This window comes from Amblyomma mixtum, chromosome 4 (assembly GCF_055824585.1).
Source record: "Amblyomma mixtum isolate Tamu chromosome 4, ASM5582458v1, whole genome shotgun sequence".
Taxonomy (NCBI): Eukaryota; Metazoa; Arthropoda; class Arachnida; order Ixodida; family Ixodidae; genus Amblyomma; species Amblyomma mixtum.
Window position 1 is genome coordinate 161,608,478 of NC_143015.1, and position 15,926 is coordinate 161,624,403.

At 47.3% G+C, this 15,926-nt stretch overlaps 1 protein-coding gene across 1 annotated transcript in view; it reads right to left on the reverse strand.

Moving 5' to 3' along the window:
- stg1 (stargazin-like protein) overlaps positions 1 to 12,758 on the reverse strand; it is a 51,959-nt gene extending 39,201 nt beyond the window's left edge. The window contains exon 1 of the mRNA XM_089585977.1: positions 12,295 to 12,758. Within this exon, the coding sequence (XP_089442103.1) occupies positions 12,295 to 12,502 (208 nt within the window). The 5' untranslated portion in view covers positions 12,503 to 12,758. The remainder of the gene's footprint in view (positions 1 to 12,294) is intronic.
- Between the last annotated feature and the right edge of the window lie 3,168 nt (positions 12,759 to 15,926).

The window sequence follows — 15,926 nt, forward strand, 5'->3', positions numbered from 1 at the left end:
TCTCAACCCTTGCTCTCGTGTTTACAGCGATTGTTTCTTCAACTGGCGAAGAATTCGTGCGGAATCAGACTCCACCGCCTGAGCTCGCTAAAACGCCGGCGTGTAGCCAGCGCGATTGACGGCATGTTGTTAGCGAACTGCCTCTCAAAGCGCAGCAGCCGGTCAGTGTCAGCACTCTGCTTTACTTAACCCATTACTAGGCTCGCGGTAAGCACAGAAAGAGGTGTTCAGTGCCGGTCTCATGGAGAGCGGTTCAGCTGCTTGTGCTTGTCGCCTCCTTGCGAACGCTGAGGATTAACCGCACGTTATGCTGAGCATAGGTTACGTGCAGTAAATTATGCCGATTAGGTACGGACGTTCGGATACGAGGCTTCTACGAAAGCAAACGCACCGTCTTGTTCGTTCAACGGAAATTCTGCGGTCGAGTGGAGACGAGCGACTGACAACGCGTGTCTGAAAGAGTTCCTCATATCGCGTCGCATAAATCTCTCTTGAGTCGGAACAAGATAGCTGCAGATAGGTGATATATTCCCGTAGATTAAATAATGTCCAACATTCTCGGACAGAAATTTTGAAAATTAGAAAATTGTAAGATACTGTGAAGAAAATATTGAAGGTAACGGTCCATTTTTATGATCTGTAGCAAGATCTCTTTTAAAGTTTTTCCATCGATCGCATCGAGCAGTCAAGACTGCCCTAGAAAACCAACGGGGAACGCTTTGGATGATAGCAAAAATGTTAATACAAAAAAAATTGACTGCCGTCGGGTTATCTGCGGATATATTGATTCTTATAGCGAAAGCTTGCATTATACGAAAAAAATTCGTTCATAAGCGGTTTCCCGCTCCAAAATGCTTTTGCCCAGAGTTGTTGGGTATGTCATAGAGACACTGCGCAAAGTACTCTTACGGCTACTTCCTGAAAGTCATGTATTTCATACCACGTCTCCAGTGAGCAGGAAGTAAGTTATTTCGCATTATATGAACGCGTTATTTCGCTGGACACGGGAGCAGTACGTAACACTCACGTATACATAAATGTGTCAGGGCATATAAATACAGAACAACGAAGTCCTAAGGGTCACTGAATCTTTCTTTGCTTAAGTCACCAAGTACAGCTTTTGCCAAAAGTAACCAGGCTGCATGGTTTGCTTCTCATTGGAATAGTAGAGCCCTTACGGCTTCCCTAAAGATCAAAAAGTTCTTTGAAGATGAAGACAGGGGTTCTCCTTACCACCACCATCATCATCATCAGCCTGACTACACTCACTGCAGGGTAAAGACCTCCCATGTCTCTCCAATTAACCCTGTCCTTCGCCAGTTGCGGCCACCGTATTTCCGCAAATTGCTTAATCTCATCCGACCACCTAACTTTCTGCTTCCGCCTGCTACGCTTGCCTTCTCTTGGAATCCACTCCGTTACAATTAAGGCTGGCATAATAGCTTCAATATACGACTGAGAAGCAGACTGACTAGCCTGGTTACTTTTGTTCAAAAAATGTACATTTAGCAACTTGCTGCAAGGGACACCGTCACAAAGGTAAAATTATTCTACTCCCACAACCTTTGGTGAAGAAGCGAAGCGGCTGCTCTGACGGGTAAGCGATCGAGACACGAATAACATGAGCACTTGTTTCCGCAGGATCGAACGAAAATACACTCCTCACGCTTCAGCGAGTCATTGACCGAAATGTGATGCTTTCGAAATGATACGATTCACCTCAAACTCCAGCCTTGCCGGTGAAGTGACAACAGTAGGAGCGACGACAAAACTACAGAGCGAAAGCTCGCAGAAGCGTCACGTCGAAACGACAGCTTCTGTTTTCTTCACAAACGGCTCCTTTCTGACTTCGGTGTGTTGTCTCCAGATCGGCAGTGAAAGTTATGAATCACTAATGCGTTCTAGAGGTGTTTCGTCTAGGAAAGTTCGATGAAGACAGCACAGTAGTTATTCTAAAAATGGCACAGTTTCAAGCCTTGAAATGAGCGATTTGAAACTTCACAGTCCAGAAACGATGTATTGAACCAACGCGACAGTAAAAGTCCCGTTTGTGAAAGTAGGTGACGTTCCCGCAACTTTAGCGAACCCCTCCCCGTATGTCGAATGCCATATTGTGGGAGCAAAAATTATTATGTAGACATTAATTACCCGTTCGCGTAAGTAATTAATGATACTATATTAAAGCCTTGAATAGGAACATTTTGACAACTGTATGGTCTGTAAGTGAACCGTAAAGAAAATAACGCAAATCTTGGAGCCTTCTTCATAAGTGACAATCACCGCCAACCAACGAGTACGCATTGTAAACTCGTTGCATCCACCTGCCCCCTTTCAAGTGGCGGCGACTTCTTTCTAGGAAGTTTGGCAAAAGACTAATACAGCTTCTCTCGTCTCCATCTTTATGCTCTTCACGAGACCCTGGGTCGGAGTTTCACGCTCTTTACTTTGTAGATTGAAATGTACAACACAGGACTTGCGACGGGCCTGTATATGAAAGGAAGAACGCTAGAGGACAGCCCTTTCTACTCTCTTCTGTTTAGAGTGTACAATGAACTGGCGACAGACATGGCGCTTTCCTGTTAATTTCAAGGACTCGGATTCGACTGCCACGTGAATGCTGCGAATATGTTTTAAGCACAGAAGCTAACACATGAACACACTTGATACAACCTGGAACGCGAGCGAGAAACAAACCTGTGATCCCGCTTGATTTAACGCTGCAGCTTTCTCTGACATTGTATGCTTTAGAACTGACAATCAAAGCCTGCTGCTTTGCGGGCATTAAATTCTGACACGAAGATGTACGAACGCGCTAAGCCTGAAATGCTTGTAGATCTGTTGCTAGCAGTTCTAGGTGTAGAATACAAAATCTAAGAAGAAAGCGACGGTATCCGGACAGAGAGTCATCACAATCCATCAACTGGAGTCAGCCTTACCCAGTTAAGTTCGAGGAATCCTAGGAAAGCTGATCTTGTTTGATATGACCAAGGGTTTGACGGTATACCGCCTGGTGAGGAGCGAACATTGCCGGAATAAACATAGACTCGTCAATATAGAGCAAAAGAAAAACACAACGTATCGGGGCACGTATCGGGTCCCTCGATCACACGGAACGCTTGATGGGACAGCGAAAGATTATATACGGTTGAAATTTAGCAGTGAGTGGTTGTAGATTTTTGGAATGTTTCCACTTAAGAGCATGCTTCGTGTTATGTATACGATATAAAGATGGAAAGACGTTTCGGGAGCGCTACGGCTCCCTTGTTCACTATCTGACCAGCAATCCTCATCACCATGATTCCTGACCAGACGGTATGCCGTCAAATCCTCGACTACATGTATACGATATTTTTCTAAGAAAGGCCGCGATGGTAAGTTTTTATCTGTAGCGATGGTGGATGACCTGTCCCAATCAATGGTGTATCCTAATTCGCTGTGTTGCGCTAAAGTACTCGACGCAGAGCGACCGTTTCAGGTGTAATTTCGATGCTCTTTGAACCTTCGTGAGAACTTCCCAGCTTCGCCTCTGTAGGGTGGGTAACAGCTGTGACAAGGTATCTTGTATAAGCACTCCAGGGTATCTTGAACGGTCTACACGGTCTTTTACTCGCACCAACTGTTGCTTTGACTTGCTTGCAGGCAGGTGGGCAACCTACACATTACAATCTTTGATGATTCGTGAAAGTTCCTCACTCACCCCACAAAGCGTACGGAATGCTTGCTCACTTAGTTTCGGTGACATTTTCTTGCTGGCCAAGCCTGCAAGTGTGGGCGTGAAGTTCTTGGCTTTTCAGTAGTTGTCTTGAAAATCCTACTTCCCTTTATTGAACTCTCAACGACGTTTTCGGGGCCCGAGCATAGGTTGAAGGAGCGAGCAAAATGTGATTTGGTGACCGAGCGCTTGCGTCCAATAGGATGTGCTGACTGAAAGCTGAGGTATACTTCCTAGTGTGTCAGTTTCCGGTATACTGAGTTTTCAAGAGTGGTGTTTTTTTTTTAAAATCTAGACGCGTACATCAAGGAAAGGGGATTTTCTTGTCGACATCTTCTTCCATGATGAACTGCACCGTGGGCTAGATTGAGTTCAGATGTGTTAAAATCGTTGAAGCTCAAAATTCTCCACTGGAATGCAATAAAAGCATGAGATGCCCTTAAAACCTTATTAAAACCTGATCGAAGTCGATCATATCACAAGGGACCCTGTTAAGTACAATGGAAGTCACTGCAGTGTAAATAAATCCGGGTGTGAGGTGTGCCATTACCCGTTACAAGAAACGGCCACACCTCGGCGCGTTCTTCCATCTGCTCCGGACAGCTCCGGTGCACGCGGCCCCCTCCACCGCGCTGCAGCTAACTGCGAAGGCGAGCTTATATCTCGTCTTCCCCAGCGCTGCAGCCGGCTTCGCTCCGGAGCCCCCGGCCTTCTTTTCCTCGCGCTCTGGAGACGAAACACGTCGCGCGCGCGTTCGGCTTCTTCGCCTCTCGTGTCACTGCTCATTACTTCCAGGTGGCGCTTCGCCTAATCTCCTCCCCTGCTCTTCGGACCTGCTTCTTCTTTCTACTTATTCTTTTTTTCTTCTTCTGTCTCTCCGTATCCGTGGGACGGCGTAGCAGCAGCAGCAGCAGCAGCAGCTTGGCTCCCGCTGCGCTTTTCCCAGCCCGCTGATCGGCTCGCAGCACAACCTGCACGTATCGCCCGGGTAGGGAGACTGGCGTTCACAGCGCCCTCTCGCGTCGCTTACTTATAGTTAGTTTCGTTACACGCTAGGTGGACAACTACTTCATGCGATGAACCGTATCGCAGCAATAAAGAGGAAAGTAACAGGGCCTACCAGGAAAAGTAATGGCCAGCAGGAAGTTGAACCTCGCACTTGCTAAGTGTATTGGACGTAAAAATGCGCCCGGTCTCAGTGAGAGAAATATGTTTTATGCTGTGTCGAGATGAAACATTAAGCCTCAAGCATTGGTAACAGTACTAGGGAACATGTGACTAAGAAATCATCTCTGGGTAAGGTTTCAGCGGCTGGCGCTGCAGGTATGGGTCATTGGATATCATAGAAACAAGGCCTTGTGGCGACGATGCTTCCAGTTGATACTAGAGCAATCGTTGTGCAACGCACTATGCTACTGACCTAGAATGCTGCGCTCAGTGTACCAGCGACGCAAAGGGTGGCTCCCGACCTAGCGGGCTTTTTCGCAGAGATTCGAAAGAATTAAATATTGATTGATTCATTCATCAGATAATTCAATGACACTTTGGTTGATTTATTGGCTGTTTGATTTATTTATTTGTTGATTGCTGGATGGATAGATTGATAGGCAACCCGCAATCGACGGCGCGCTTCGCACTTCCAGTCTTCCAGTCTCTCCGAAGGGTCATTTAGAACATACTACCAATAAAAAACTTGAACGGACATTGAAGCTTTACCTTAAGGGGACGACACGAAGGCGTTTATGGGTTCCTTCAGTGGCCTGGGGTCCTGTTTGCGTGTCAATTCGCAGATACGGACACTGTTCTTCACTTTATCATCCTATAGCCCCTAACTTACCCTTATGAGTACAATGCCATCGCATTAGAGATGCCTCCCGCGCATGTTTTTCTTCTCTTTCGCCTAGTTTCTGCCTAGATATACGTGCAATTGATCATTCTATACTTTGCATTCATAGATACCGAGTTATCGCGGCGGCTCAACAGCTGAGGCAGTGGTGCAGCGGTTAAGCGATGTGGCACTGCCCCGCCAGGTGGCTCTTTTAAACACAACCACCGGTAGGGCTTGTGAGACTCGTGTGACTCTTCCCGATCTCCAGTAAGACTCATACAGAGCGCCACGGTGGGTAGACTGCTATTGAAATAAATTGATCTAAATTAAGTTCATTGCCACGTGCCACGGGGGCAGATTGCCAACCGAAACGGCGGCTATGGAGATTGTGATGAGCAAGGATCTACGAATGTAAAGTGCAGAATGACCAATTCTATTTATATGGGCATCGAATTCATTAAAACTATCACGTCATACCCTTACGGTGGAGCACAACCGTCTCCTGCAATTTTTTTTCCGTCTACACCAAACTCGTTTTCCTGTTCTACTTGAGGTACTCACATGCGTTGTGAAAGTCAGGACACGAGGAACCGCTACGTGCTCAATTTTCATTGGAAGGTGCAGACGCGGAAGCGATATACTTCGAAATCTGGATAGTGGCGGTTGATGCCAGTGCTGTTGTAAAGAAGGCACGGAATAAGTATGAACGTAAAAAATATTTCGCGATAGTCAGAATTTCGTTGGGCATGGCATGATATATATTGGGCGATTTTGAGAACAAAATATTTTATAGCCCGCACCAGTATGTAGCCTACACATGAAGCTTTAACACTCAAACGTTGAAAGCTCGCGGACTGTATGCCGACAATTACTGAGTCATTTTTTTGGTTATACGCTTAAAGAGTTGTCATTAAAAAATTTTAGTACGACGATGCCATCATTACCAAATAAGGTTGTAAGCAAGCAAACATGGGAGGCATCTTCAAACTAAACGAATGTGCTATTTGTGTTGTAACATTGATTGATTGATTGATTGTTTGATTGACTGATTGACTGACTGACTGAGTGATTGACTGATCGACTGACTGACTGAGTGATTGAGTCATTAATTGATTCATTCATTCATTGAAAGCAGAAATTAATATGATGGCGTGTGATGACGTAGACTAAACACTGAGAAGTAAATACCGCGATGAAAAAGCCTACCAGTCCTCGGGCTGCCACACTTTGGTGTCTTTATTGGGGCTAACTAATTGGTCTCCTCTGCCCACTCTAACTAGTTTGCATTGCACTGTAATTACACAGGCGCCAGTTTTACGAGCCGGCCACAAATAACTTTGCATTTTTCTTCCCGGACGAAGCATTTCGCGGCATCTGCAGAGCAGAAAACAAACCTCTCCTTCAAGCTGCAGTGAACAATAATACAGAGTAAAACAATGTATGTGAACTAACAAGAAAAACGGTTAACCTGAACACACTTTGCGGTTTACACTTCTTCCGCGTACTCATACTGAAAGCTACAGACTGTGACATGCGAAAGTAATTCTAAGCAAGTGAAGAGTGTGCCGGATGCGCAGCGCTATGCACTTTCGACGTTTCGCACCTTCAGGTGGCCAAAGTGTACAGTAAAAGCTATCCCCTTAAGAAGAAATTATAAGCATATTGCTAACAACGCTTCGAGTACATGTTGTTCTTTAGAAGTGAGCGTCAGCATAATGCTATGCGGAAGCTGATGTCTCATCTGGTAACCGCGACGTAGATAAGAGGGCTGGACCACAATTTCCCGTGACAGGTAAAAAAAAAAAAAAAACCATAGGCATGCGGCCGCATCAGAGAAAAACACAAAAAATGGAAGTTTCACATAAGCTCCGCCTTAAGGGCATGACTACGATAGCGTATTGGGCTAATTACCCTACATGCAAAAGGTCATTCTATACCTTGCATTCATAGATTCCTGGGAGTCCTGATACCCCTCCTGGCGGAGTGGTGCTGCGGTTAAGCGATGCGCCACTGCCCTGCGACGGCAGATGCTTACATCGGTGGGGTTGCTCTTCCCGAGCGATCAGTCATTAACTTAATTGCCACCTGCAACGGTGCTCAGTTTACTCCGTCCGGTGGACAGGTTGTGATGACGCCTCAAGGTTGCGTGACCTAGGTGGACGACCTGCCTCATATGTTGCTTCTCTGGGGATTTTTCGTGAATTTTTCGCTCATGGAAAACGACGCTGACGCCGCATTTTCTGTGAACCCGCCGCGGTGGCTCAGTGGTTACGGCGCTTCTGCTGCTGACCCGAAAGACGCGGGTTCGATCCTGGCCGCGGCGGCCGAATTTCGATGAAGGCGAAATTCTAGACGCCCGTGTGCTGTGTGATGTCAGTGCACGTTAAAGAACCCCAGGTGGTCAAAATTTCCGGAGACCTTCACTATGGCGTCCCTCATAGCCTGAGTTGCTTTGGGACGTTAAACCTCAATAAACCAAACCATTTTCGGTGAAACTAGTTCCTTAATGCTCTAGCGTTAATACGGAGAGATCTCAAAGAGTAGTTCAGCCGAGGAAGCGTGGCAGGGTCTTCGAGTTCTCTCATTTTAAGCACTTGCGATCCTGGCTGATCTGGACTCACTAAACGTTCGGTACGAGCTGCCGGACCCTTACACAAACTTTTTTTAGACATTCTTTAGAATTCTGTCTATTAAAAATCTATAGATTCTCTGTAGACAAATCCTACATAACAGTCTATAGGCAATACAAATTCTATAGACAGTCTATAGACAAACTATAGATATATGGTCATACACTTTTAATAGACTTTTGTCTATAGTCAGTAGACTATGAATAGACAAAAAAATACCTATAGAAATGCAATAGAGTCTATAAGAAGTCCATGGACTGTCTATAAACCATTTTTATAAGGGCGGTGAACTGGTTGTGATGACGCCTCAAGGTTGCGTGACCTAAGTGTCCCACCTGCCTCCTAAGTGTCCCTCCTAGGTTGATTGTCCGGGGATTTCTCCGTGGAATTTCCGCTTCCGGTCAACGACGCCGACGCCGCATTTTCCGCGAAACGAGTTCCTTATCGCTATCGTGTTAATACGAACAGATCTCAAAGAGTATTTCATCGAAGGAAGCGTGGCACAGCGTCTTCGAGGTCTCTCATTTCAAGCACTTGCGATCCTGGCGGATCTGGACTGACTAAACATCCGGTATACGAGTTACCCGAGTTCGCACCGACACAGGGGGTGTATGCATCGGCGTTTCATTGCGGGACAAAGAGGATGCGTTCAAGTGCGCCGTTTCGTGCGTGCATTTAGCGGTGGTTCCGCCTCGTCACTTCCGCGTGGGAACTCGAAGCCGCTCGTCCGGCTGGCGCCTCTCGGAAGAGGGAGACTCGCAAGCGAACCGAGAGGGGGCGCCTCATTTGCATTTAGACGGAAAGAAACCAAGTTTGCTTAATTGCGTTCGCACTCACGGGAGCCGCACTTAGTCCGCTCCGATGCCTCCTCGTAGATCGTCGTCTTCCTCGCAGAGAATTATTCTTTTTTCCTCCTCGGCTCAAAACTCGGGTGCTGCCAGGGACGGAGCGGGCAATTGGCACGGCGGCATTGCATCAATTTGGCCCTCGGCGAGGCGTAAAGAATTCTCGTCGGACTACTTGGCACAATCTGACCTGAAGAAAGGAGCGTCTCATTTACATAAGTCCTTGTCTCGTTTTTGTTTTACGTGCGGATTCAATTAGCACCGTGCAGAGTTTTGTAGCGGAGTGTTTTTTGCAATGGATTCTTTTTTTTTTTTCAGTTAGCCTAAAGTTGGGGTTCCGATGAGCGTAACAGCGATTTAGTAGTACGAAAGAAAACGGATGGACAGTATCCCGAGCAGCACATGTAATCGTCCCAATATGGGAAATGTATTGGCAAACGCCAGTGCTACATAGGACTAGGGTGAAACCATCCATTTGCTATATTGGACCGATTACCTGTGTTGTTTGGGTAGGTGACTTTGTTGCGTCATTGGTAGCTTCGTAGCAACCTTCTGCAAAGCCAAGCGTTTCGTTCATTTAATGTGAAGCGTTCTTCGGCTTTTCAGCTTTTTCCTAAAGAGGTGTTGTTATTCCTTTGTTGGGAATTAGAAAGGAAAGGTGACGATAAATAGTGCAGATCCTTTTAAACGACCTTAAAGACACTGAAAAATCAGTTTTTTTTTTGTTCTCAGCATATTTTTCGCGTTCTACAAATAGATCAAATTGTTGGGTACTAAGCAAAACCTTTACTCAAACACACGGGGAAACTTCGGAAGTTAAAAAATAATTTAAGACAATGAGGTTTTTAGCTAGGAACATGCAGTTAAATGTTTTTGTAATGTTTGCTAGAGCGCGTTTTTAGAAACACTCATGAGGCGTATAAAATATTTTTGGGGACGCCGTCGCTTTAGAGTGTGCTTGTTTCTTAGTACTGGGCAACGTCGATCAGGCGAAGCCTGTAGTGAGAATTACTTTATGTTTAAAACTGCAGGACGGATGTCTAATTGCGCTAATACTATATTCGTACATTTATGTATCAGTATGTGCATTCACCTTACTAGTGCTATAAATAATCGGCTGCTTATCTATTTGTTATGAGAAAGAACCAAGCTTGCATGATTACGTTACCTGTTCAGGTAGGAAACGCATGAACGCTCACATTAAGCAATCAGAAAACAAGAAAAGTAATTAAAAAAAAATAACGAAGTCAATTTGCTGCAAGCAGAAGTATTACAACTCAAGCATTCAATACCGCAACTTTTTTTTTTCTGAAAACGCTGAACTGAAAGCGATGCATTGAAAAATGTTGATGCTTGTTGCTTCGTTTGGAGAAGAAAGAACAAGCTAAGTGATTTGAAATGGCATCTTTCACGCACTAATGTCTGCCACACTACGCTTTTCAATATGGAAACATTTAAAAGTTGTCTTAAATCCCGTAACAATTATGCGTAGAGCTTAACGTTAGAAAGCGTGATTTTTCGATTTTCTCCTAAAGGTTTATTTTTAAGTTCCTATGATCTTTTTCTTAGAAAATACCAATGGTACAATTTTCTCATCAACACCTCGAGGGCATAAACCTACAAGCCAGGACTGTTGTTCAGAGGCATAAGATTGTTGCAAATCATTCCAGCGGTCACTTAAAGCGACCGTTTATGGGTTCCTAGGCATCTCTGAGGCGGAAACCTTAAAACTGAACCAATGGCAAAAATTTCCTGTTATACATGCGCTACTATGTGTGCAACTGCTGCAAAAATTTATTCCCATCGATAGCACACCGAGTGCACACAGATTGCACCCATGCACGCTTTCAGGGCTGCCTTCTTTTTCTTCGTGTTATTCTTCTCATTCATCAAGGCTTACCTGGATAACACGGATGACCTGTGTCCCCATACCCACGTGGTCGTGTAAGCAGTGTACGCTACACCTGCCCACGTATCCGGTGTATGCCTCTGAATACACTGGTATCTTTAACAGTAAGCCAGGTAGATTTGGAGCTGCAGTATGTAATTAATCTATACAGAGTAGTTGCGAAAAAAGTTGAAAAACCTCGCGCGAAAACGCTACAATGCACTTTTGCCTTTAAAACAGAAACGTTGCGACAATCACACTAACGACAATGATTGGACCTGGTCTTCACATTTAGCGGGCACTCGTGGTTCGTTTGCGATTTCACCAAAACAAGCCGGAGGAATTCGAACGGTGTAAGTTTACTAACGAAACATTAACGCCGGTAAGGAGGACTATCCGGAAGGGCTAGCGGAGTGAAAGGGTGCAGTCTACACCGGACCATGAATGCCAAGCGACTTGTAGACCGTGAAAGTCATGTGAGGAGACAAAATACGCGGTTCCCGAAATCTATTTCGTAAGGTACGTATCATCTATTTCACAGTAAAAAATTCATAAATAAAAAAACTAGTACATGACGCTGCGTTGTCTTCTAAAGGTTAGTGTGCCCCTCCAGTGTCACTATCGTTCTTTAAGAGTACAGAACAGAACGAAGGGAAATAACGCGAAAAACCATGCAGCCACGAAGTTGAGGAGGGTCAACTGTACATCCGAGAACTTTGGTGTCACGGGAGAAATGCCATTCAACTTGTTGAGTCGTTTAAAACGATAGATGCGAGACATCGGCGTTATCAAAGCTCAGCCAGTGACCACGTTGAAGTGGTAGTAAGGGGAGGACGACTCAAAGCCCAGAAACGAGCATCCTAACTGCCTCTTTCTTTGCGCGTTGGGAGCCACTAAAGAGAAAAGCGACAGTACAGCAGTGGCTCCCATGAAAGCAAGTAAAAATAGAAGCGGGTTATTAGCAAATGACTCATCACGGCATCTCTCCCAGTGCATGGCACTCGAGCGCGCTAAAAAGCGAGGACTAGCATAGTGCACATCGGATGCCGCGAAACGCACGAGATTTGATTAAACTGGCTTTCGGCGCAGGTGCCGCAGGCGATTAGACTGTGTAACCTTCCGTGGCGACCACTTTTCGGTGGGGCGGGGGGAAAGAGAGTGGGCAGGTGAAGAGGGGTTTCACTGAGGCACGACGGGTAGCCTACAGAGGGCGTAACCTGTACAGACAGAGCTCCTAGCTCACCGGCGGCGGGGAAAGTTGGAGAAAGGAGAATCTACAGTCGCATGGCACCTAGCAGAGCTTGACCCGGTTTTCGGGTTGCAAAAAAAGGGAACGGGGGGAAAGAATGGGAGAGAGAAAGAGAGAGAGAGAAAGCGGCGGCGCTGCTCACGTTCGTTGAAGCACATCTTCCAGAGGCCGGACACGGTGTTTTTGGCGAGCTGCTCGCGGTCCCCTGAGCCGTTGTAGCTGGGGTTCGGCATGAGCTCGGTGCTGTGCAGCCAGCTGTTGGAGCACAGGGCGATGGCGTTCGCCACGAGCGAGGCCAGGGCCGAGGCGGGCGTCAGCACCCGCAGCGCGCGCACGCTGAGCCGAGACATGGCGGCCGACGGGGGCGCCGCGCCTCCACCCGCGCCATGCAGGGGCAGCGGCCAGCCGCCGGCGAGCGGCTCGGCGAGCACGCTACCCGTTGAGCTGCCTCGGCGCCAGCGGCCCCGGGCGGGCGGAGCGACGGCCGCCGCCGCCGCGAGGCTACAGCGCCGAACATCCACCGCCGCAGCAGCGCAGTCCGTCCCCGCGCCGCCACCGCCGCGTCCTGCGACGCCCCGAGCTGCTGCTGCTGCTGCTGCCGCTGCCGCTCCCGCCGGCCGCGCTGACACCGCCGCGGAGGAGAGGCGCTCTCTGGCGACGCCAGCGCCACCACCGCGCCTTGCTCCAAGTATGCAGCGCAGTGGATGCTGCGCAAGTAGTGCGCCCCGAACGACTTGTCACTCCGCCGAGCATGCTTCCTACTCCGCCAGGCCTCAGGGGAAGGTTCGAGGTGCCGTGGTAGGATATACAACAAGAAACGAAACACATACACATGCGGTCAGCTGGCTGCTCTAGCAGCAACAAATGCTTGCTTCATCAGCAACTCAACACCTTCCTGCACTGGTTGCTCCGGTTCGATACCATATTGGGTTCTCATCGGTGAACAGGTGGCGCACTATTCGAAGGTCGCGAACGTGGACAGAGTGAAGAGGCGCGCTACCTTTGGCACCGCTGCACACAGAGTACGAAATGGAGTGCACCTCCACCGCCGCTGGCGGAACCACGTGACCCCTTTTTCCGACACGGGCGCGTTCCTGCTGCTGCTGCTCTTCGTCCATCAAGCCGCGCACGGCTCAATACCTCGGGAGGGTGGGCGACACGGCTGCCCTCGCCCGCCGGTGTGCATGTGGAGCAGCCGTGTCCGCGTGGAACGAGCCTTGAAGTTCAAAAGCATTGACTAAGCTATCGAAAACCGACATGCAGTGAAACTATCTGTTCTGGTTAAAGGGCAACTGAAGCGGTTTTAGAATTCCATGAGTTTAAGGTTGCTGAATGTGCGAAATGTGCTGGTAAAGCCTGCGAAATTGTTTTGCTCTAGCATTTGAAATGGTGGCGTAATCGCCGAATAAAGTCGTCATCGGCGTTCAGGCTTCTCTGAAGTGCACAGCGACGAGCAGAGGCCCCGATAATGACGTCACGTATGACGGTACAACGTTTCCAGCGAAGAAAGGGTTATTTCATGGAAGAAAACCGACGCCATCGAAGGTGAAGCTCACGATGCATTGTTTGGCGCCTTCTGACGACGCACAGGAGCATGCACGCGTAAGCAGCGGGCATCTGAAGTTTCGGCGATAATGACGTCACTGCCGAGTTTCCTCGCACTCCTCCAGCGTAGTCAGGAGAAGCCTGAACATCGTCGCGGTTTTAATCGACGATTATGCCGCCATTTTAAATGCTAGTGCAAAAATACTTTGCATGGTTTATCTAGAAGCTTGACAGATTCGAATTCTTGAATAATCTCGAATTCTCAAAAAAGTGTTTCAACTGCCCTTTAACGAGCATACACGACATGCTCCGTGGTGCGCGTGGTAGATGCACACCGGTTGCAACTAGTGCAATATTTGGAGTGGTTAAATAAAAAGTAGCAAAATGCGTAGGCTGTATGTTTTCCTGCATATAATAGTACAATTTCAGCGTTGGAGAAAGGATATTTCTGAAATACAGTGTCCTTGCAAGTTCCGCGAAGTCACGTCTCATACAAACCGGGCACTTGAAACTTAGAACATGCCCACTAACCTGTAAAGCGTGCTTCGCTGCTAAAATACTCATCTTGAGGAGAAGCAAATTTCAAATTTCCAGGCACAACTTATTGATCTAGTGCGCGTGGCAGGAGTTCACGGTTTGCAAGGAGAGACAAGTTTTTAATTTTTTCAGCGGACCGGAAAAATGAATCGGCTCTACGTTTCCTTACGTACAAAAAGAAAGCTTCTACAGGTGCTGCGTTAATGAAAATTCCGGGAACTCACGCGACGCACAAGCCCGGCGGTAAGCTGTTTACGAGTACTTAATTGTTGTCTCAATAAAATACCTTGAATTTAACTTGTCACACTGTTGCTGCTGTGCAAGGAGGATGAATGAAGATGCAGTGCAAGGGCCTGTCGACTGGTTCCAAGGGGACAATTACACTTCTGTGAGTAGGTGACATTTCAGCTTAGGCACCAAAAACAGCGACTGTGACACTCTCCCGACAGCGTGCAGACAGAGTGGCGTTGAGATGGATACCAAAGGAAAAAAATTACGCGCATCACAATAACCATGCACGCCGAAGGGTTGGCTACGGCTATTTCAGCAGCAGGTGTGCCTCCGTGAAAGCTCCTAAGAAGCACAAAACCTTAAAGCAGGTCTGCTGCTCGGTGTTTGCCCCCCCCCCCCCCCGAGAGTGAGTGAGTGATGCGAGAGTAATGCAGCAGGTCTGCTGCTCGGTGTTTGCCCCCCCCCCCCCCCCCCCCCGAGAGTGAGTGAGTGATGCGAGAGTAATGCAGCTATTGTAGTTGCTTCTTCGTAAAATCAGGTGAAAAGGTGTGGTCGCTTAGCTAAAGCCTATTCTTGTCATTTACTATGAACTTTCAATTCTTTTTTCCACACTTTCACCTTATTTGAATAGCGGAGGATCCGTAGAATAAAGAAGCTTAAGCGCTGAATTTCTGAACGACATTTTCTCATTTTTTCTTTTCCCCTCCCGCGCAAAAACGAATGAAAAGAAAGCAGCAGTAATTAATAACAAACAACTTAAATTTGTGAAATAAAGGCGTAAAGAACATCGAGGGAAAAAAAACGTCTGGTGGTTTAGCATTGCTAAGCATGAAATATTGTGTGAAAGCAGGTGTTTGCAGGTTCACACCACCGTTATGCACTTGGAAGCGCGATTGAGGTGTCCACTGACTCAGGGAGCCAGTTAAGCGCGTTTACTTTCCTGTCGTGACATTTGTTCACAGATGGAAGTTGGTGAAGATTACGATGTGCAATGTACAGCGTGGAAGTGCGGCTGTTAAACACGAGGCGTCATCTGTTGCGGCAATAGCATAGTGCTTTCGTGCAGTGGCCAGCACAGCTGGTATGTTCGTGCCGCCACGGGTTCAAAATCCAGTCGCGGCAATATCCATTTTATTTCTGAACGTACCTGATAGGCTTCAGAAAAACCTCGTCTTTATCAGGTTTGCTATGAAAACAGTGCTTTCACACTGAAAGGTGCAGGATAGGCTGGAAACCGAAGGGACTACTACGCGTGCCACCTGCAGTGATTTGAGGGATTAGCCACGACGGTCACTCTTACCTTCAGCGCATGAAGAAAAAATTCAGGGGGCACTTTGTTACCTAAAGTGCGATGAGGCGAAAGCCTTAAGCGCGGTGTTGCTGCTTGTGTCACTGATGTGTGGTTAAGATGTTAAGCTTCGCCACTAAAAGTGGAACCCGACAGCGTCTTCCAACGCTGCC